This window comes from Terrapene carolina, unplaced genomic scaffold (genome assembly GCF_002925995.2).
Source record: "Terrapene carolina triunguis isolate 2854851 unplaced genomic scaffold, T_m_triunguis-2.0 Scaffold199, whole genome shotgun sequence".
NCBI lineage: Eukaryota > Metazoa > Chordata > Testudines > Emydidae > Terrapene > Terrapene triunguis.
In genome coordinates this window covers 1,302,451-1,325,114 of record NW_020664550.1, presented here as the reverse complement: position 1 = coordinate 1,325,114, position 22,664 = coordinate 1,302,451, and the positions used below count along the sequence as shown (strand labels likewise).

Below are 22,664 nucleotides of genomic sequence, written 5' to 3'. Positions count from 1 at the left end.
CTGGGTTCCGTTCCAGGCTCTCCCACAGTCTGCCTGAGTGACCTCGGGTGAGTCACTTCAGCTGTGCGTGCCTCAGGTCCTCCTCTGTAATGGGGGAAATGGCCCTGCCTATGCGGAGAGGTTGTGAGGAATCGTTCATTAACGTTTGTAAGGTGCTTGGATAGCGTGGTGATGGGGCCAGAGAAATTCCAGCAGAGAGAGTGATGATAATTCTCTGCATCCTGTAGCGCCATCTTTCGAAAGATTTCAAAGCACAGTCACAAGTGGTGGTTTAATTCAGTTCATTTTATTTATCTCTATTCTTTCCATGTGCTTACCAGGACAGTTCTGCTCGCCATCTCTCCCTACATACAGCTGGCTAAAGTCAGAGCGTTGACCGTGGCTGACCGCCTAGCCAAGCTGTCTAAGATCCCATCCCATTCCCTCTCCCAGCCCCAGACTGAAGTGGGGAGCAGCCCATGGTCATAGAATCATAGAATATCAGGGTTGGAAAGGACCTCAGAGGGTCATCTAGTCCAACCCCCTGCTCACAGCAGGACCAATCCCCAACTAAATCATCCCCGCCATGGTTTTGTCAAGCCTGACCTTAAAAACCCCTAAGGAAGGAGATTCCACCACCTCCCAGCACATATGTGCTGTGCTAGGCAGAGGAACAGGTTTCTTCACACCATCTTGATCTCTCCATGTGCTTATAAACCAAAACACCGCTCAAGTGCATCTCACAGCTGGTGTTCATTAAGCTGAGGTCTGTGCAGCCTGTTTGATGCACTTCTCGTTGCGGCAGCCTAAACAGTGAAGCAAACAGTACAAAGCAAGACTGTCATTGCAGAAGAACTCAACAGGGTGCAGCCTCCTTAGGGTGAGAATCCGACGTTACTTACCTCTAACTCTGTGTCTGCTACGGCGGGAGGTGTCCTCTCTATTTTAGCAATCGTCCCTGAACCGAGTAAAGGCTGCGGTTAATGTAGGCTTTGATGTGCAGTGGCAGTGCTTGATGGTTTAGTTTTTGTTGTGGTCCAATCTTGTTCCCAGCGAAGTCAATGGGAGCTTTGCTGTTCGTTTCATTAGGAGCAGGATTGGGCCCCAAATGATGTCTCGGTTCAGATGTTCAAAAATGGCCTCTAGAATTGTATTCACCATTTTCTTTGCATCCTGGTTTCTGTGTGTGCAAACTCAGGGGGTGTCTCTACTGCAATCACAGTGTGTGACTGCAGCTCGAGGAGACCTGCCTCAGCTTAGCTCGGGTCGCGGACAATGATGCTGCGGCAGCGCACACTGCAGCATGGGCTGTGTAAACCCACCTGGAGCCCTGGATAGTTACTCCCAGGGCTAGCCTCTGCTTCATTACTGTGGTACCAGAGCAGAGGTAGGTAGATTAAAGCTAGCTTGGGTATGTCTATTGGAGCTGCAGTCACATCGTGTGATTGCGGTATGGGCATACCCTCAGAAACCACATTTGTGCACACCGAGGAAGAAATGTGGTGTGTAACTAGTTGACTCGCAAGCACAAATGCAGTTTGCACTTCCATCAGGGTGGGGGTTTTCAAACATGCAGACTTGGGCTTGAAAAATTGTGGATGCAAAAACAGAATGATGTCCACTGGAGGCCCATTTAGTGAAGCCCTTTTTGAAAGGTAGCCCTTTATGTGGCATGAGACGTTGGTAACAAATGTCAAGGAGAGCTGGGAAGCAGGGCACACCTTCTGTAAACTTCTTGGGGGGGTGTTTGTCTCCTGCCAAAGTAGCATCTTTGTTCTCTTTCCCAAGTTGCCTGTGGGCACAGGGACTAAATTTGGCCTTCCTGTTGAATTATACAATCCAAACCAGTAATTCTAGTTTAACAAGAGCAGTGTTAGATTGGGATTGGCACTGTTTCTGCCACATTTCAGAGAAAATACGGGCATAAACTAAGCAAACAGCTGGAAAGGATCTGGTTAGACTGAAGGCAGAAGGTGCGAGGAGATGATAGCCTTGTATAGGGAAACTTTATAGTTTCCACTTCTCTCCTCAATGAAGTTTTTATCCCTGACGAAGGGAGATAAATCCAGATCTCAAATACTCTAGGAATTTTGCATTCCCAAAGCAAGTTCTTCTCTTTATGCATTCCTGCCTTGCCACCAAACATGCTGAAAATCTATTTAGATGGAAAGAATCCAACTTTAATCAGGTTAATATATGTAGCTTGGAAGTGGGGCGATCACACCACTCATGTCTGAAAGGTGTAAACGTCAATGAAAGAGAGAGAAACTAATTAGTACAATGAAATTAGGAGCAAGGGGATGAAATGAAGTAGGCTTTAGAGGTGGCCGAAATTTTTTTGGCTGCCAATTTTCCATTGAAAAATGCAGTTTTGTCAAAATCTAAACATTTTTTTGGGAACGAGTCTAATCTGACCCCATTTTCTATAGGAAAAAGTCAAAATGAATTGTTGTGACTTTCTTGTTTCAACTTTTATATTCTATTAAAACACTAACAATATTGTTTATGATATTACCCAGTATTTTGTGTTATGTTTTGAAATGATCAAAACAAAACCTTTTTGTCTTATCAAAGTAAAATGATTCAACATTACCAAAGTGTTCCGATGATTTTCAATCAAAACTGTTCAGAATCTTCATTTTGCGGGAGACGCTGAAATGTCAGCTTTTCGTTCTGATTTGAACAGAAGCAAGATTCAACGCGTCAGAGTTCTCCGCAGAATGGGAACTCCAGTCCCGCTCTGGAAGTGCAAGTTCCTGTTTGTCTGGGGGGGAATTATCCCAAAGGAACTGGGGGAAGCTCCTTTGCTTGGGTTCTTAAGAAGTAGGCTGGGGGTTATCCCTGTTCCGGGAGGGAGATGGGCTGAAACAGAATCTAGAGATGGAAGAGAACTATGATTTTAACTGTATTTGCCACCTTGATGCACCAATTTATTGAGTTTAGAATAAAGAGCAAATTGAGACAAATTGAGAGGAAGGTTGGTCCAATGATTGGGGTGCTACCCTAGGACTGAGAAGAGCCAGGTTCAGTTCCCTGTTCCACTACGAACTGAATGTCCTTGGGCAAGTTACTTAGTCTCTTTGTGCCCAATTCCCCATGTTTAAAATGGGGACAATGGCAGTGCCTACTGTACAGGGGTGTTGTGAGGATAAATAGACCAAAGACTGTGATACACTCACATACTATGGTGATGTGGGCTATAAGAAGTCCCTAAGATAGAACAGGAGAGAGGAATAACACCTGAGTTTATTGAGAGCTGACACGAAACAGCAAGATCTAGTGAGAGATTCTGACCGCTTCCTTACCACTGCAATCCACCAGCATTTCCCAGCAAGAAGCTAATTTGAAAAAAAACTCTGGGCCAAATTCATTGCTACTGAAGTCTGGGGATTACCCCAGGAGAGAATGGGCCAGGAACCAACTTTCATCACCTGGTTGTCCCCCGAATGGATGGCCCTGCTAGCTGCTTGGGGAAGCAGGAGCCTTTCCAAACGTAGACAGAGCCTTGAAAAGGTTATCCTTTCAATGGGTGTTACCTAGGGTGACCAGACAGCAAATGTGAAAAATTGGGACAGGGGTGGGGGGTAATAGGATCCCATATAAGAAAAAGACCCAAAAATCAGGACTTTCCCTATAAAATCAGGACATCTGGTCACCCTAGTGTTACCTCATCCATGGGGGTGCATCTTCAGCCCGGTGGGTGGGGCAGTTAGCCATGTAACGCCTGCGTCTTCTGTCTGTTCCTTTATAGTTCTGTTTAGGATCGCTGCAGGGTATAAGGAAGTCTCGTTAAACCATGTGCCAAGCAGCCCAGGTGATCGGCGTGTTAGCCTAAGAAAACCAAGCCTCTCCAAGGAGCAAGTTCCTGTAATAAACGTGTCGGCCCTGCCCCATATAGCTTGGCAAACAAACCACCTCCGTGAGCCAACACAGTTCCTCCCTGTTTGCCCTTTTCTGGTGGAACATATGGAAATATCAAAGGAGGACAGAGGCAGCTGGTTCTATAAGACACTTGGCCGAACTCAGGCAAGCCGTGTGAGCACGCTCCAGGAGGTGCGTGTAACTAATGAGAAATCCCAGATTAAAGCCTTAGGGACCAATTTGTCCCCTTGTGTGACTCCACTAAAGTCAGGGCACTTTGTGCCAGGGGTGAGTTTGGCTCCTTGCTTAGTGAAACATTCCCCTGCAAAGCTAGTGTGGTGATCTCTGTTTGCTCATCTAACAAATGAGCTGCTTTGATTGGCCGACTCCCCACCCCATACACTCGCCCTGTGCTGGCTTGAGTGACATCAGCCTCTCCCATAGCCGCGGTGGTGAGGCGTGGACGTCGCTCCAGGCTTTTATCCAACCAGCTTGGAGTTGGTTTCAGATCAGAGCCGGATCGGGAGATCGGGAGCCTGCTCTCTTGGTTCCCCCGTTGTCTGCACAGAGCCCCTTGCAGATTGCTCCTTCTGCTTCGAATGACCAATCTCATGTGCACTGGTGTCCTCACTTCCGGCACAAGGCTAGGAATCAATCCACGCTTCAGCAGGGCCTTTCCCATCAGTGGCTGGTTGCTGTGGTGGGTGTAATGCTGACCCCATTGAAGTGAATGGCAAAATTCCCATTGATTTCAGCAGGGCCAGGATTTCACCCTGCATTGTCTAATATGAGAGAGGGAATCGTGTGTCTAATGGCTACAGCAGGAGACTGGGACTCAAGACTCCTGGGTTCTATTCTTGCCCCAGGCACTGACTTGCTGTGTGATCTGTGGCGAGTCACTTATTCGCCCCGTGCCTCAGTTTCCTCTCACCTGTAAAATGAAGATGATCTTTACCTTCCTCGTCTGAGGGTTACAATAATAATACGCTTCTCATCCGGAGATCTCAAAGTGCTTTGCAGTGATCTGTGCCATTATCCCAAATGGGGACAATACGAGGCACGGAGAGAGGAAGTGACTTGCCCAAAGTCACCTGATTAGTCATTAGTGGAGCTGGGACTAGAACCCGATTCCCAGGGCTGCGTCCTGTCGTCCTGTCGTCCGCACCAGACTGTTGTAATACTTGAACAGTTAATGCCTGTAAAGCTCTTTGAGCACCTTGGGCCAAAGGTGCTACAGAAAGGCAAAGAAAACGCTCTGTGCATTAAACCAAATGTATGCAGAGACTATGACCTTCTCCTAGAGAATTAAACATCTCCTGACACGTCGCTGTTGGGAACATTGGCTTGCTTGAGTACCAGAATGGGATTGATGCGTATGTATGTGCTTGGTCAGTGGTACTCATGCATCCTAGAGTTAGGGTAGCCGCATCTCAGGACTTGGAAGCTCAACTGATCTCCCTCTTGCTCTGCACTGCACAGCTGGCTATGGTTGCCTTCTAGAGAAGCAACCGGTCTTGGCCACTGCTGGAGTCAGGGTAGCAGATTTGAATGGCCTGATGTCCTGATCCAATCTGGCTGTAGAGAAACTCCATCCGTCTTCATGAATGAAGCAGCTTGCTACTGAGCAGCGGATGTGCCATTCTGATTCACTTTGTTGCATGTAGTTGGCTGCCACATTTCACTCCAGAGGTGGCTGCACTATGTTGGTGGGTGAAAATCTGACTGTGGGTGGTATCAGAGAGGGCTCTGAATGTTTGTTACACAGTTCTAGGGTTTGGTTCAGGCCCATTTCTGATTCTGGTGTGAGGTACACTTGGTATTATTTGTATTAAGGTAAGGCCTAGAGGCCCTAAACAAGAGGCCCCATTCTGCTAGGGGCTGCACATACACATAATGAGACAGTCCCTGCTCTGAAGAGAGAGGACGATTATTATCCCTGTTTCACAGATGGGCCCTGATGCCCAGAGAGGTCAAATGACTTGTCCAAGGTCACACAGGGAGTGTTTGCACCCTGGATTCTTGAGTCACAGTCTAGTACCTTACCCACAGTGGCCTCCCTTTTATTCACACACACTTTGGATCCTTTAGGATGGAAGGTGCCGTGTAGATACATTGTGAGAGTGTCTGCAAGGTTTGCTAAGCTGCTATATTGTTGCAAATCCGCAATTAAAATATGGTCCTGACCTCCGGAAGGATTAGAACTATCAAGTGAATACATTTTTCTTCCATGGGACCGAACTAATTGTTCCCATTCCCATTGTTCCCAAAACAATGGAGTCCTCGTAAATGAATTCAGTGAGGGGAGGGAGGGGGGGAGAGAAATCCTCCATACGTTTAAATAACACCCTGAGCCAACAAAAACCAGGAAATTCAGCGTTAGCGCTCACACTTGCTCACAGATGTGTAGAAAACAAAACCAAGTGGCCAGAGCTGGGACAGAGTGTGAGCCGTAACTTATGGATTTCCTGGCTTTCTCCCTCGGTTTGTCACAGAATAAACAGGACTTCAGTTAGGGGCGGGGGGGGGGGGGGAACCTGACTTTACTTAATTCCCTTTATTTTCCCTTCAAACAAAAAGGAATAAATCCCTGTGGGGCTAAAGGCACCACTGAGTCGTGGGTGTGAGAAGCCCAACCTAAGGCATGACCTTGGACTGACGCTGCAGGGAAGTGCCAGGTGGCAATGCACCAATGTGTGTTGGCACAGTGACAGCCCTGGAGCCGGCTCACCAGCGAGCTGCAGCTCTGTCCGGGCAGGGCTAGCGTTGGTGAGCTCTTTGCAGCAGTGACTGTCCTTGACCACCCCCGGCACAAGGGAGACCCTGAATTCAGTGGGAGCCTCTAGGTGACTGCAGTATACATAGGCCGAGAGGGGCAGCTCAGTCTCCATTCAGCCCGTGGTCTTTCAACTGAGGCTGCCAAAGAGGAGGCCAGTGAAAGCTTGTTGTGGGAGTGCCATGATCCTTGTGATGTGGGCACTGGGCGGAGACTCTCAAATTCTTCTGATGCCAGATGCTAGTTAGCCACCGAGTGCTAACAATGAGGGCTGGCTGGAGAGGTCCCATCCAGACTGGCTCTTTGACTGAACAACACTTTGTGTGCAAACTGTCTGCTTTCCACAGGAAAACTTGGATATTTTTCATCAAAACAATAACTCCCAGGAACCAAAGTATTTCAGTTGTGAAATGCTGCCACGGTGCTTCATGGGATTTGTATTTCAGGAGCCTTCATTTTCTCATTCCCTTCTATGAGCTGGGCTCCCCAGCTGGACTTCACCTCCCATGATGCACCATGGCCACAATGCCCGGCCTCCTCTCACTAGGAGGTGAGACCATGGTGCACCCTGAAGAATGGAGTCCTCGCTGGGCCGGGCTCCCTAGTGGGAGCATGAGGCACCGCTGCCGCATTTCACAACTGAAATATTTCGGCTTTTGCAGTGCTGCTGAAAAATTTGACATTTGTCAGCCAGTTCTTCGTTCACCCCCAACATGCCAAGCAGCAATTGACACCTCCTTCTTTCACTGCCAGCCCCCCGAGCCCTCCAGCCCTTCCTTCATTCCCCAGTTGGTTGGAACAGAGGGAAGGTGGGGTGTATGTTAGCCAAGGGCCTTTGCTCTGCTACCCACAGCTTTGAGGAGGCTTACGCCCACTAGGCTGGATTCAAATTCACACAAGCTTATGCCCGTTGGAAGTTGAGTCCAACACCATAACCACTCAGCCATTCTGGTGAGCACCTCCCTAGGTGGGAACAGCTCCTGCCCCTGGAGGAACAAATCTGGAGATTGGGCATTTGATTCAGAGGGAGAAAAAATCCAGGCTGGCTGACCTGCCCTTTCCCATTGCTCCCCCAGCTACCAGTCCCCATCGCGGTGTTCTTCCTGCTCTACAAGGAAAGGCTGGTGCCCTGTTTCAATAACGGGCGCCGCCCGCTGCTGTCTGCAGACGAACTGGCGATGGAAACACAGCCAGCCGAGAAGGACAATCATTCCGTCACGTTGCAGAGAGCCCCGCCAGACAGAGGTGAGATGACGACAGTCCCTTCCCCCCAAGGAATGTGGTTTCCAAGACGGGGACACGGGATGGGCTCAAACTGAACCTCCGGGAGTGGGGAGGAGCCATGGAAAAGTCAAGGCAGTGTAACATCTGCAAAGGGGCCCCAATCCCCCATAGCTCCCATTCATATCAGCAGGCATCCTGCGGGCAGTGGTGAACCTAGTCTCTTGCTATTGCTGGCGTGCGTAGAGCAGCTATGTGCTCATGCTTTCGTGGATAACCTTTGTGTTGTTCTACTCTAATGGCTTGACCTGCACTTTTGGGTCACCGATCCAGGTCGGAGGGATTGGACTTGGCTGGGGACTCGCTTTCCCTTTAAACTGTCTGTCTTGGCCAGCAGGTCCATTGGGCATTGAATTACTGCCAAATGCACCTATTCCTGCACGTTAGTTTTGCCCAAAACAGGACTGCAGATTTGATTATTGTTTATATTACGGTAGCACCTAAAAGCCCCAACCAGGATCACCATGCTAGGCCCTGTAATCACCCAGAGAGTCAGTCTCTGCCCGAAACAGACAAGACAGACAGCGGGTGGGAGGGGGAGCAGAGGCACTGAAAGTGGTGAAGTGACTCACCTGAGGCCACACAGCCAGTTGGTGGCAGAGCTGTGAATAGTTTCCTGACTCCTCTGTTCACTGCTTGAGCTTTGGGAGTGCACTGCCAGCCCTGTAGGTAGAGCGCTAGACTATGGGTAAGATGTCTGAGACCCTAAGCGACTTAGGCCCCAAACCTGTGACATGGAAGTCAAGGGGAGTTTGGCCACTGAATTGAAGGCAAGGGCCCTCGTGACTAAGGGCAAAACTTTCAGAAGCACCCAAGTGATTTAGGAGCCCCAGCCCCAGGTATTTTCAATGACGAAACAAGCGATATCCATAAAAGTCCAGCTTTGCCAATAGAACTGCATCTACACTAGGGACTGCAGCGGGCATAGCTGTCATCAGGTGCACACCTTGACCAACAGCTAGTCTGGGGTCTACAGAGGTCTACAAGGCAGACCTGGCCTTAATAACGCAGGTAAAGACATGTCTTTCTTTACAATGAAGTAAAAGACGTGAGGTGAGTCTTTTAGGCAGAGAGAATTGGGGCAGGGAGAGAGGAGATACTGCAGAGAGGGGAGTGGACGTTTGACCACATCTATGGTACAGACTTCTGGTGGCTTCAGTTTGTCAGTCAGGGGTGTGCAGAGATATGACTCCTGACCAAGAGAGCTGTCCAGTTGCTTGTATAATCTGTGTCCACACTAGGTGAGCTTTGCCGGTGTAGTGTATTAAGCACTTGTGTAGATGTAGCACAGGGTCCAAAGCTGTGTGCACCTTAACCCTGATCTTTTACCCTGTCTGGAGATTTTTACTAATGAGAAATATGGTCAAAGCACAGGATGGGTGGCCAGGGATTCCTAGCGGCTAATCTCAGATGACTTTTGAGGCCACTGTTGGTTGTTAATTTATTCAGATGCAGCGATCTGTGTTACTTTGTCCTCCCCCCAGTTTGTTGGTCTGTCCAGCTCTCAGGTATTGTCTAAGTGAGCTCTTTGGGGCAGGCACCGTCTTGGTAGTGTTTGTCTGTGCAGTGCTCAGCAAAGGGGAGCGCTGATCCTGGACTGGGGTCTTTAGGCACTACCACAGTAGAAAGAAATGGGCCCGATTCTCCATTGCCCTGCACCTTGTGTTGTCATTTATACCAGTGCAAAAGTGCAGGTGAAGCAGGACTCACTGGAGCTGGCTGAATCTTTTGAATCAAATGGGGTTTTTTTTGTTGGAAAATGTCCGATTTTCCAAAAAAGAAATTTTGCATTGACAATTCTACTTTTTTTTTTTCTTAAACCCACAATGGCTATCAAATTTTCATTTAACAAACAGCAGGTTTTTGGCAACTGAAACGTGTCTGGTTAGTGACATTTTTCACTTGCCAAAAACCTGCTTTTTGATCATGTTTCAATAACCCCCCCCCTCTGATATTTTTTTAAGGGGGGGGGGCAGAAAGTCCAATTCAAATGCCCTGAAATGGAAACAAAATTGATTTTATTTATTGGTAAAACCAGGTTTTATTTTTTAACCAGCCCCTGTTCTAACTCAGCATGCTCACAACAGTGCAGGGGACTGGACTAGATGACCTCCCGAGGTCCTTTCCAGTTCTATGATTCTGTGATTCTGTCTTACACATGTGCCCTCTAGGCTGGAGTAAATGACTGCACAAGATGCAGGACAGGAGAAAATCGAGCTCCATAAATAATGCTAATTCCTTTTGTGGCCTCGGTCAAATCCTTTCACTTCCCCATCATGCCATTCCCCCCCCCTACAAGGCGGGATAGTTACTACCTTGTAAACTGTGTTGTAGACGAAAAACCCACTCAATGTGCCAAGCACTTTATTAACTTTATTGAAAGCTACCATGGTTTTTTCACTCCACCCCCCCCCATTTATTCTTTGTGCAACATTAGTCCCAGCCAAGATCATGGCCCCACAGTATAGATACATGGGACGAGACAGACCTTGCCCCAAATAACTTAGTCTGCATAGACCAAGGGTTGGAGGAAGTAAGGATTGTTACCCCCATTTTACTGAGGACTAGTGAGACTCAGGGATTGGCTCCCAGAGGCATCAGGGAATGGGGTCCCAGGCCTCTCGCTACTGCAATCAGAGTGGTGACTGCAGCCCATGTAGACATACCGGGCTAGCTTTCGTCTCTCAATAGCAGTGAAGCCGCAGCAGCATGGGCTGTATGAGCCCGCCGAGGTCCATGGGTTTGTACTACTACTGACTGCAGTGTGGACCTCGCCTCAGACTGTAAGCTCTTGGGACAGGGATTTTCTCTCGCCATGTACAGTGCCCCGCACAATGGAGCCTTGATTTTGGGCAGGGCCTCAAGGCGCTACCGCAATGCAAATAATAAATTCATGGCTGAGCTGGACTTGAACTTATAGCTTCTAAATCATCAGCCAGGCTAGTGCACCACAAGCCTATCCCCCTCAGCTGTAAGGAATACTGAGGTGACACCACCTGCTCCATAGATGGCACACGCTATGGAAAGATTTCACACGGGCAGAGGTTATCAGTGTCCCAGGTCGTAAGCAGCCCACAACAGAGCTGTATGTTTGTTCTCCTTTTGTCCTGGGGCAGGTTACAGAACAAACCCCCATTGTGAGTGGTAGGGCGAGCAGCTAATTGGGAGCGCCACTTACGTTTGCTTTGAATTGTTTTTCTTTTAACCCAGGGCATGACGACCTATTTAGCTGCTGCCAAGGCAAAAACTTCAGAGGAGCTCCTTACTCCTACTTCGCAGTCCACGTCGCCGGGGCTCTTGTCCTCTTCATGAGTGACGGGATCATAGTAAGTACTGCTGGCTGAGGCATCCTCTCGGAATCAAAGCTACGTGGCAATCTCTTCACCCTGAATCCTTTACAACCGGGCTAAGCCTCAGGCAAAATACACGTACTCCCTTCATTGCGCACAGTGAGGGCTGGATCTCAGTGGGGTTTGAAGGAATCCTTTCCCATCACCCCAGATGCAATGGCTGCTAGCTCTGTGTTCGGGGAGCTTTCCTGAACCTAGAGGGGCTATGCTGGAAGTTCCCACCTGGCTTGTTTCCATGGCATATTGTGCATTCTCTACATGCCCCTCCTCTGCCCTGATCAGTGGAATCACACTGGTTCTGCTGCATCTGGATTCCTTTCTACTTGTGGGGGATGCAGGGAGGATTCCCCCATCTCACCCCCAAAAATGGGCGGTATGGCCAAGAACTGAGGTGTGGCTGCTATTCCTACCTTTGTACAGTTTGCCTGATTTTGCCCCAGGTATGTGAGGGAAAGTGCAAAACTCACCAAGTCTTACTGGGGCCTTAAATAGTCCTGAAAACATGCCTCACTGGGCAAAGCAGATAGGTCAGCCGTTGCTGGAACACAACTGGCCCTCCATTCTCAGACGTAACTGATGACTTTGGATACCCCCCTGTGGCTCTTATCTTTCCCCTGCATTCGAATAGCTTGTTTTTGAGCCTCTAGTATTAGAACATCTTTTAGGAACTGCCAGCCCCCTTCGACGAGAACCTTTTTCTATCCCATCTGCTCACACAGGCATCCCTGGCCCTCACCCAGGCACCATCTAGCACACTAACGCAGATGTAAAATTAACGCAGAGTGCGGTTTGCTTTCCCTGCAGGGCGAGTACTCTGGGTTCGTATACAGCTATGCAGTGGAGGAACCTCTCTCTGTGGTTCACAAGGTGGCTGGCTACCTGCCGAGCTTATTCTGGGGGTTCATCACACTAGGCAGGCTCATCTCCATCCCTGTGTCCTACCGAATGAAACCTGCAACCATGGTGTCCATAAACGTGGTAAGGCAAACTTTACCGTCATCCTCTGCGGAGCGCTTCTGATCTGGAGGGAAAAGGATCTTCCCCAGAAGTGGACCGAACTAGCTCAAAGGCTTGGTTACTCTGGGTATTCTTGCACCAACGTAGCCACATCTTCCTTATGTGGATATGCTGCACCAGTGCAAGCAGTGATTTGCACCCCAATTTAGGCTAGGCTGCACAGGCACAAATCACCATTTACACCACTGCTAACCTAGTACAGAGAACCCAAGACTAGACAAAGGGCTTAGTCTGAAAACATTTTTTAATTTTTATTGCATTGTTGGTTTCTCTCATAGGCTAAAATCTGACCTACTAGAACTCAGTGGAAGTGTTGAGTGACGTGGACGTCAACTTTATTTACTCTTATGTCCTGTGACAGAACAGCAGAAAACTTGAAGTCCATAATTATTTCAATGCAGCCCACCCTGCCCCTAATTATGCTTGCACTGTCCCTTGGCTTATAATGAAATCGTTCTGTAGAAATAAGTAATTTAACTGAGTGCTCCAACCAATCTATATTGTTGTCTAGTAATTAGGCAAGGTCATGATCACAAATGCAAACTAATGCCCATTGGAAGGAATAATTTTAACTACTCCATCTACTTTGCTGGGTTCTAATGAACGCTAATCACTTGGAAGGGGGCTCTGCCTGTCAGTGAAATGCTCAGCATGCAGGAACAGTCAAAAAGCAAACGATGTAAGGATGTGCAAGGAATGGGATAGAAAACACTCAAGTTATCATGCCCTTATGTAAATCAATGGTGCACCTCCACCTAGAATACTATTAGCTGTGGTCACCCCATCTCAAAAAAGGCGAAGCAAGATGGACTAGAGACAGGCAACAAAAATCATTAGAGGCCTGGAGAGAGTGTTATGTGACAAGGGATTGAGAAGATTTAGAGTGGTTAGAAAGGAGAGGAGACATGAGAGGTGGGGCAGAGAAATTCCAGCTCTCCTAATCACCCTTCCTCCTAATATAAGAACCAGGGGGCAAACAGCTAAAGAGAAACAATTTACCAAGATTTGTGGTGGATTCTCCACCCCTGGCAATTTTTAAACCAAGACTGGATGTTTTTCTAAAAGATCTGCTCTAGTTTAAACAGTTAATTCAGGGAAGTTCTCTGGCCTGTGTTATATAGAAGGACAGACTACATGATCACAGGAGTCCCTTCTGGCCTTATAATTATCAATCTATATAAGGCAATTCATTTAAAATTGGTGGGGAAAGGAAATCTTTTATAGAATGTATAGTTAACCTGGGGAATTCACTGCCACAAAATACATGTGAGGCTAAGAGCATGGTAGGATAATGGGGAAATGGGATTGGATATTTATGGGTCTAATTTTTCAAAAGTGACTAGTGCTTTCTAAAAACCAAGTGCTTTTGAGGTGTTTCAAATTGGGCACCCAAACACTGAGGCACCTAATCACAAGTCGCTTTAAAAAAAAATCAGGCCACAGAGAAACAGCCACATTAAGTCATTTTTAAAGATTAAGAATATCTGAAGCCAAAGGGCTTCAGAACATAAACCAGTCACTAACTGCCTGAATTTGGGAGAAACTTCCCCCTACTGCCAGGTTATTAGTTATTTCCATAGTTATGACAATTCTTGCACTTTCCTCTGAAGTGTTTTACTAGTCACCAGACTAGGTAGACCCCTGGTCTGATCTGGCATGACTGAAGATCTGAGGGCTAGGCGCCCGGACTCCTGGGTTCTGTTGTTAGCTAGAACTGATTTGGGGGCTCCTTCTAGTCCTATTGAATTTATTGGAAGTTTTGCCTTTTACTTCAATGGCAACGGAATGTGCATTATGCAAGTTTACCCACAGAGAGAAAATTACGTACCTGTTTTAACTGTTTGTGATCACTGAATAAGATCTGTTCTAGAATTGCAATTATTAATATTGTATGTACACACTTTTGACAGTCATTTAGGATTAAAATTTGACTTAACTCTAATATTAAGTTAAATTTAGAGGAATGGCTTTTAGGTTCCAGATTGCTCTGTGCGTGTGTATACATGCACACATCTTTAAAACCACCTATCACTCAATCCTGAAGGAATTAAGGGGAAAAAACAGCACCTTCATTTTTGACTGAGATTACAAAATTTGGTGAGAGCTCCCTCTGCTGGGCTGTCACTAGCAATTCAGCAAAACAGCACAGAGTTGTGACTTTAATAACAATTGTGTGCAAATGAGGGAAATCGCAGAAATCTGCATTTAAGGCTCACTAGAAACACCAAATGCAACATCTCATAAATCAGAGGGGGCTTGAGAGTGATCTTAATTCTTTGTCCAATGAACGTGGGACAGATGGTTTTGCTTGGCTTTTTGACCAAAATCAAATGTAGTTGGCTTATGTCCCTCTAGTGAGAGTATTGAATACTGCATTTGAAGGTGAGTAGACTCTGATCTCTCTAGCTGTGAGCTCAGTCAGTGAATAGGGTTACTACTATGTGACTTGCAGATTATACCTGTAACTCAGTTTTTCAAGAGACAAAGCTCAATTGTCTATCTCAGTGAGACCAGATAAATCTATTTCTTTTCCAGTCCCTTAACTAGTCTTTTTAAAAAGCCCACTAGAGCCCAGTGCTACCTCAGCATTTATTTTCTTCCCTGAAAGTGACTCTGGGCTTGTATTGTTGCAGGTTGGAGTGCTTGTAACTTTCCTCCTGCTCCTGATTTTCTCCTACAGCGTTGTCTTCCTGTTTGTGGGCACAGCGTGCCTGGGTCTGTTCCTCAGCAGCACCTTCCCCAGCATGCTGGCCTACACTGAAGACATCCTCCAGTACAAAGGTGAGCATCCCTATCCCCCGTCAGATTTTGAGCAGAGAAAATACCAGCAGCAAGCCCCTTTCACCTTCCCAAGATCATGCTTTGCTGGTTCCCCAGGAATAGCTCTAGCTAAATTAGGATGTTGATTTCCACTACCAGTTACCACCCCATGGAACCATCCACAGCTCCTGGCTCCATGCACCAAGCTGGTAGGGTAGATATGGGGGGGAAATGAAGAATGAATGGCGAACAGGGAACACAGGTACTTCTGCACACAGTGGAGAGTGGGAGGATCAGGTAACTTTGAGCAGGGGGTTGGACTAGATGACCTCCTGAGGTCCCTTCCAACCCTGATATTCTATGATTCTACTGGTACCCTTGCTGGCTGCAGCCATTACTTTTTTAATATCCTCTGCTGTACGTAAGGAAGCTGAGGGCTTACAGCACAATAGGTTGCCCCGCAGTAACTTGCGGTGTATACAAGCCTTGATATAATATCAGAATGCAAAAGGGCCACATTTGTGCAGGCTCATGAATGTAGAACAGGTGGGTCTCACCTCACAGAGCTCTAGCCTGGGGACATGCTTGGCCCTCTGAAGCTATTCATTTCGGCAGTTCCCAGAACTTGTACCATTTGTTTTCAGGCTGTGCCACGACGGTGTTAGTGACTGGAGCTGCAATTGGAGAGATGGTGCTACAGTTACTGGTGGGGTCGGTAAGTGCAGAAAAAAGGAAAAACCCAGGATATGACCTGAATTGACTAGGATTTTAATTCAAGCACGTAGAGAGCTGTGTTTGAGTGAATGGAAGTCTTAAGGCTTGCCTACACAAGATGGGGCGTACACGTACCCCGCAACAGCCTGCTGCCATGCACTAAAAGTCCCCTAGTGCACTTAGTGGATCAAAGCACACTAGGAGGCGTGTATTGCACGACAGCGGGTTTACATGAACACTTAGTGCATGGCCGATTTACACGATCACGCTCGGACAGTTCTGAAAGCTACACAATCAATTCTGCAAGGAAAGAGGGGTCAGTCTTCTGTAGAGAAAACAGGCAATACAATCAGTGGGAGCTGCTAAGATACAGCTACCACCAATCGCTGAAGAGTGCTAGGTATAATTAGAGACATGCCCACTACTGCAGCAGTATGTCTACAGTGGAGCTGTAATTTCCAGGTTGGGTAAATCTAGCCAAAAAAAGCAGTATAGTCATGGTGTGACGGGCTAGCTGCCCCACTTCATACCTTACCATCACCAAGCAATGCTACTGTGGCTATAGGTTGTTTTGCATTACCTCTGGTGTTAGGAATTCAGTTGCCAGAGTTTGGAGAACTGTGGAGGCAACATATGCATTGTGTGATGTTCCTTAGAGCAGAAATGCCCTGTAGTGGAGCAACTGCCCCCCTCCGATAGGCAGGGGTTAAAAGCAGCCAAGCTAGGCTGATTGGGGAAGCAGCTACAGCTGTGGCCAGCTCAATTAGGGCCCAACTGACCCTGGTAAGAGGGCTGTGGGCCAGAAGCTTGAGGAGTCTCTCTTTCCAGCCCTGGAGGGAGAAGGGCTAGCTACCTACCTGAGAGGAAGGTACCTGAACTGGAGCAGTGCTGGGGAATAGGTAGGGTGACCAGACAGCAAATGTGAAAAATCAAGATGGGGGTGGGGGTAATAGGAGCCTATATAAGAAAAAGACCCCAAAATCAGGACCGTCCCTATAAAATCAGGACATCTGGTCACCCTAGGAATAGGACAAGAGAGCTGGGGAGCTCCAGCCTGGTAAAACCCCAGCCTGGTAAAACCCCAGGCTGCAGGCCTTGGTGAAGGCCTACAGAGGTACTGGGACTGCAGAGATACAGCCTGGGAATAGGCAAAGGTAGCAGGTCCTGCCCCCTTGCCAATGATGAGTGGCCATTACAGACTGCAGTCTGCCCCAGTGAGCGGGGGCTAGATGATGACTGGCAGTAGCCACTGTGGCAAGGTGGGTTTGGGGAGTTGGGGATTCCCCAGGAGGGGAGACCCAGCATGTGGGGGTACTTTGGGGGCAGAACCTTGAGGTAAAGGGGCACTGGGGTCCAGGAGGGACACAGGGCCTAAGGCAGGTGAGACACTGGCCTGCAGACGGTGCTCCGTATGCTGGAAAAGAGCTAATTCCAAGATCACCAGCAAGAGGTGCTGTGGCCGTGAATCAAGCTTAGCTACGTGCCCATAAATGTAAATCTACCCAGCAAAAGCTCAACTCCCCACTGTTCTTTCCACCATGCGTTTGTATAACTTTTTATTTGGGGGGAGGAGTAACTAGAGTCTGCCAGGTGGAGAAACGGGAATATCAATTCACCTTGTATCTGGTTCAGGTAGGTCTTGGTTAGGCCATTTCATGGGCAGGGTTTATTTGTAGAACACACATATAATACATGTGCACAAAATGGGCCATCTGTACAGATGGATAGCAAGAGACTCTATAGAGCCAACACAGCCTGTGAAAACAGATGGGCCTTGGCACCTGCCTTGCAGGTCAACAGATTGGCTTGGCCAGACCAGCAGGGGAAATGGATTCCTGCGCTGAAGGTTCCCCTATGTTAAACACAGGAACATTGCTCACCTCTGCCAGGCGCTATGGAAACAGCCTGCTGCTCCCTAGGGCTTGCCCCGGTATGAAGCACCTCTCTCACTGTACTTAAGACCCTTATTTTTCTTTACTGCAGATTATCCATGATCAGGGCAGCTACAGTTTCCTGGTTTGTGGGATGATCTTTGGAGGTTTGGCCTTTACGTTCTACACTTTCCTTTTGTTTTTCCACAGGATGTACCCCAAGCCCTCATCAGGTAAGAAAATGCCAGCAGTTCGGCCTACTTTAGAATGACAGGAAAAATGACATGTGCATTAACATACAGCCAGCATGCAGCGTTCCAAGTAAAATGCAAGGAAATGTTTATTTTCCTGCTGCTTCCTGTTCCCTCTTCCTGCTCTGACTTGCCCACAAAACCCTGGCAGACACAAGTCTGAGTCTGCTTTCTTTTCTGATAGGGGAAGACATTAAGCAGGTTTTGGGGGTAAGGGAGGAACCATAAACTGAGTGGGATGATAGCTGAGAAACCAAATCATTCTGCTATCTAACTAGTAGAAGCAAGTCCTGACAGTTGCAACCTGTACTGTCTCTCTGGCCTGCTTCCCAGCTAAGCCCAAGAATAATGCAACCTTCCCTCTGAAAGACAAAAAGCCAGAGCTTGTAATAGTGTTGATGTAACATGCTTAGACTTGGTGCCTCGTGACATTTTGTGTAACGAACTAGAATGATATAAAATTAACATGGCACCCATTAAATGCGGTGAGCGGATAGGTCTCAAAACGTAACTGCAAATGGGGAATAGTCACTGAGCAGGTGTTCCTAGTGGAGTACTGTAGGGATTGATTCTTGGCCCTATGCTATTTAACATTCTCATAAGTGACCTGGCAGAAAACACACAATCAGTTTGCAGATGACCCAAACGCTGGGGGAGTGATAAATAAGAGGAAAGGTCACTCACTGAGAGCAATCAAGAGCTCTTGGTGAACTGAGTGCAAGCAAACAATATGTTTTTAATATAGCTAAATTTAAATGTATACATGTAGGAACAAAGAAGGTAGGAGAAACTTTGAAGGACTGTATTCTGGGAAGCGGTGAGTCAGAAAAAGATTTGGGGGTTGTGGTGGATAATCAACAGAACATGAGTTCCCAGTGTGGAGCTTTGGCCAAAAGAGTTAATTCGATCCTGGGATGCAAGAACAGGAATCTCAAGTAGGAGGAGAGATGTTGTTATACCTCTGTATTTGGGACTGGGTGACTGCTGTGTCCAGTTTTGGTCCCCACAATTCAGAAAGGATGTTGATAAATTGGAATGAGTTGCAGAGAAGAGCAATGATTAAAGGATTAGAATACATGCCTTATAGAGACAGATTCTCAGAATCATAGAATATCAGGGTTGGAAGGGACCTCAGGAGGTCATCTAGTCCAACCCCCAGCTCAAAGCAGGACCAATCCCCAGACAGATTTTTGTCCCAGATCCCTAAATGGCCCCCTAAAGGATTGAACTCACAACCCTGGGTTTAGCAGGCCAATGCTCAAACCACTGAGCTATCCCTCCCCCAAGTGCTCAAGGGATGACATGATTAAGTCTAAGTATCTACAATGGGAACAAATATTTAATAATGGGCTCTTCAACCTAGCAGAGGAAGATATAACACGATAAAATGGCTGGAAGCTAAAGCTAGACAAATTCAGACTGGAAATAAGGTGTAAATTTTTAACAGTGAGTAATTCATCTTTGGAACAATTTACCAAAGATTGTGGTGGATTCTCCATCACTGACCATTTTTAAATCACAATTGGATGTTTTTTAAACTCTGCTCTAGGAATTATTTTGGGGGAATTCTATGGCCTTAGTTATACGGGAGGTCAGACTAGATTATCAGTGTGACCTAATCTGGCCTTGGAATCTATGAAGTGCCTTAGTTGCAAACTCTACCTTCCAAAGAAAGCAGCTGCCCATCTAAAGACAGCATTGATAAATTCTATCCAGGTGAGAGACGGGACATTTCCTATGTTGTCTCTGACACAGTGGGCTGTTACAGCACCCTTTGCACCAAGATCACTGTTCCCCAAAAAAGGAATTAAGCCTCATGACACCCCTATGAAGTAAATCCATTTTGAAAGCAAGTGAAGAGAGGTCCTGCACAATTGTGACTTGCCCAAGATAAGTCAGGCAGCCCCAATGCTGGGAATAGATTCAACTCCTGCTGTAAAGACCATCCGACACTCCCCTTCACTTTTCACTGATTGGCACTAGGGGTGCCTCCCAAAATTAAATGCTGCTACCTCTCGAAGGTAGAGGAAACCACCTCTGCACCAATAACTTCAAGAACTACTGCAAGTAGGTATCCAATAGAGCAGAGGGTCTATTTTATGCATTTTCTTTTAAAGCGTGTTAGAATGAATGCTCATTGGTTCTGCACATAGTGTCTACTGACAGGTGAACTAATCTTATTTTGCAGAGGTGGATGCCTCCTCACCTGACAAGCCAGCAATGATGGGTGACTCTGGACTTTATCAGGGCTAAAAAGAAGGCATAGCCCTGGACATTGAGTTGTATGTATTTGCAATAAACACAAATCATCAAGCGTTACTAGGAAGGATGATTTCACACTAATTACATGGTTAAATTACCTGAGTTTTCTGCAATCAAAAATGTTAAATTTGAAAACCAACCAAACATCCTAAGTCACCTTGGGAGGCTAAGTACAGCAAGCAGAAGTTGCTTGGGTCTATTATTCCACTAAGGTGAATGTCAAACTGCAGAATCCTGTATCCTGGAAATCAGCAATTTATGGCAGCTTGGTGAAGAAAAATTGTAAGCAAGCTTCCCTACAGAGGATAGGCTGGAAGTTGTAAGTCTATTACTGTTTCATGTGTCATATTTTGGGTATCACCTGGTTTAGTTACTATAACCAATAGGTTTCTCTATTGGTGTGTAAGCATGGGACCCATTTGTAGCCATGGTCCTGACAACCTACAGCACCAATTCTAGCTTTCAATTAATACAGAACAACCCTCTGCATAATGCTGTGCTGCAAGAGTGGTTCAGAATTAGTTTTCCAGTAACCAGACCTGTAAGAGTATCCAAGCTTCAACTGTGCTCCCAAAGGGGAAATCACAATATTAGCGGAAACACCAGGAGCACTTTGATAACAGGACCCATCTATATTACACAGTATCAGATATGTTCATTGCAGCAGAGCCTTAATCAATAGGCTCTAGCATACTAAGTATTTAAATTAGTTATATAGCAGAGGAAAGAATGAGTTTTGCTGGTTTATTTTTGCTTAAGTCATTGGTAAGCTGCAAAAGTGTCTGGTGCAAGTAGCAGTATTTTAGGGAGGTTTGTAGTCTAGCTTCTATCTGAAACCTTAAGCAGGTGCATCCAGGCTCCACCTCCACCCATTTAATCTGTGCAATATCCACTACATAAGGTGCCTTCCATGAGATAAACTCTAGAGGTACTGTATACCCCAAGAACGATCTGTTACAAGACAATACTAGCAAGTGTAATGATGCTAGCTCTCTGGAGATACCTTGGGAAAGTTTGAAGAGATGTAGGCTTTAGTGTGATTGTATGTGGATGTACATATGTATGTGTGTATATAAAGCAATGTTAATTAAAAGTGATTATTATATTCTCACTAGGCTCTGAGTGTAACTGTTACAGGACCCAAATGATTTGAACCAAACCCATTCCGGCCAGACAACCTCTGAGGCCAAGATTAACACTGGCTCTCAAATAAAACAATTACAATTGTTATCTAGAGCAATTTGACTTAAGCCCTTATTTATTCTGTGCAATATGCACCATTCACTTTGGAATTCCAACCTGCAGTACCCTCCATAAATCCAGTTGCATGTGCCCTTTGGAGTTTGTATCCCACCAACCATTTTCCCTATACTTAGCAATGCAAAATCTCTTCCCAGAAAGTTCCCTTAGGAGGTAGTACTTTTGTAAAACTAGTATATGGTCATACATATGTAAGGCTGAGCACACACTAGCCCTGACCAAAGAGAGGTAACAAAATGGAGGTGTTATATTAAATATGAAATAAATGGTTACTCACAGGTGTCCTCCAGAAGCACAGCTTTTAGTTAGTGGGACCTTTACTCCTTCATATGAAACTGGAAATGCACTGTAATTCCTCTGTACCACCACCTCAGGGCCAGCTCTAGGGTTTTTGCCGCCCGAAGCAAAAAAAAAAAAAATGTTGGCAGCCCCTTCCCCCTTTTTTTTGGCTTTTACACATGTTTGCATATTGGGGAAATAATCGCAGAATATAATCACACATCAGCATATTTAGTTGACTCTGTTGCTGCAAATTTCAGAGCAGAAAGTCCAAGGAAAATCTTTAGTTCCTCTTTGAGCTGAAATAAAACAGTGCAATTAGTCAAACTGATCTTGGGAGTTGCATGCAGGCTGATACGAACATCTGGTAAATCAAAACTGTTAAAACTCAGTGATCTTTCACTTGTTAAAGAACATGTGTCGCTTACTCTGAAGAAAAAAAAATAGGAAAAAGGCTCATAGAAAATTAAATTGCTCCAGGAAAAAAAAAAAATCCAACTCCCCCAAGGAACAGAAAGTGAGATCCTTTATTACTATACATTGATCTGTCAATGCCACTCACGGAAAGTCTGAGCAATCGAGCTGCAGCAAACATATGATGGTTACAGAGATCTAACCAATGTTGAAATTAGTGGAGTTGAAAAGTTCAGCAGCGAGTGGCTGCAGGGACGGCTGCCCCACACCTCTTTCTGCTGTCAGCATGTGAGAGGAGGCCAGGCTTGGAGACAAGGCTGAAATTGACCATGTGCCAAGAAGGAGAGTTGAGCAAGGAAAACCCACAGTCACGTTTCAGAGTAGCAGCCGTGTTAGTCTGTATCCGCAAAAAGAACAGGAGTACTTGTGGCACCTTAGAGACTAACAAATTTATTAGAGCATAAGCTTTCGTGGGCTACAACCCACTTCTTCATGTGCCAAGAAGGAGAGTTGAGCAAGGAAAACCCACAGTCACGTTCAACCTTAAACCGCAAAGGAAAAAAAGGAAAAAGGCAAAGGGGGGGGGGGGGGG

General features: G+C 46.5%; 1 protein-coding gene across 1 annotated transcript in view; it reads left to right on the top strand.

The window, feature by feature from the left end:
- Positions 1-21,088, top strand: part of LOC112118401 (major facilitator superfamily domain-containing protein 4A) — a 33,551-nt gene extending 12,463 nt beyond the window's left edge. Inside the window, exons 4-10 of the mRNA XM_024216684.2 lie at positions 7,690-7,858; positions 11,105-11,220; positions 12,049-12,222; positions 14,895-15,042; positions 15,666-15,736; positions 17,719-17,839; positions 20,046-21,088. Of these exons, the coding sequence (XP_024072452.2) occupies positions 7,690-7,858; positions 11,105-11,220; positions 12,049-12,222; positions 14,895-15,042; positions 15,666-15,736; positions 17,719-17,839; positions 20,046-20,110 (864 nt within the window). The 3' untranslated portion in view covers positions 20,111-21,088. The remainder of the gene's footprint in view (positions 1-7,689; positions 7,859-11,104; positions 11,221-12,048; positions 12,223-14,894; positions 15,043-15,665; positions 15,737-17,718; positions 17,840-20,045) is intronic.
- Positions 21,089-22,664: the final 1,576 nt, after the last annotated feature.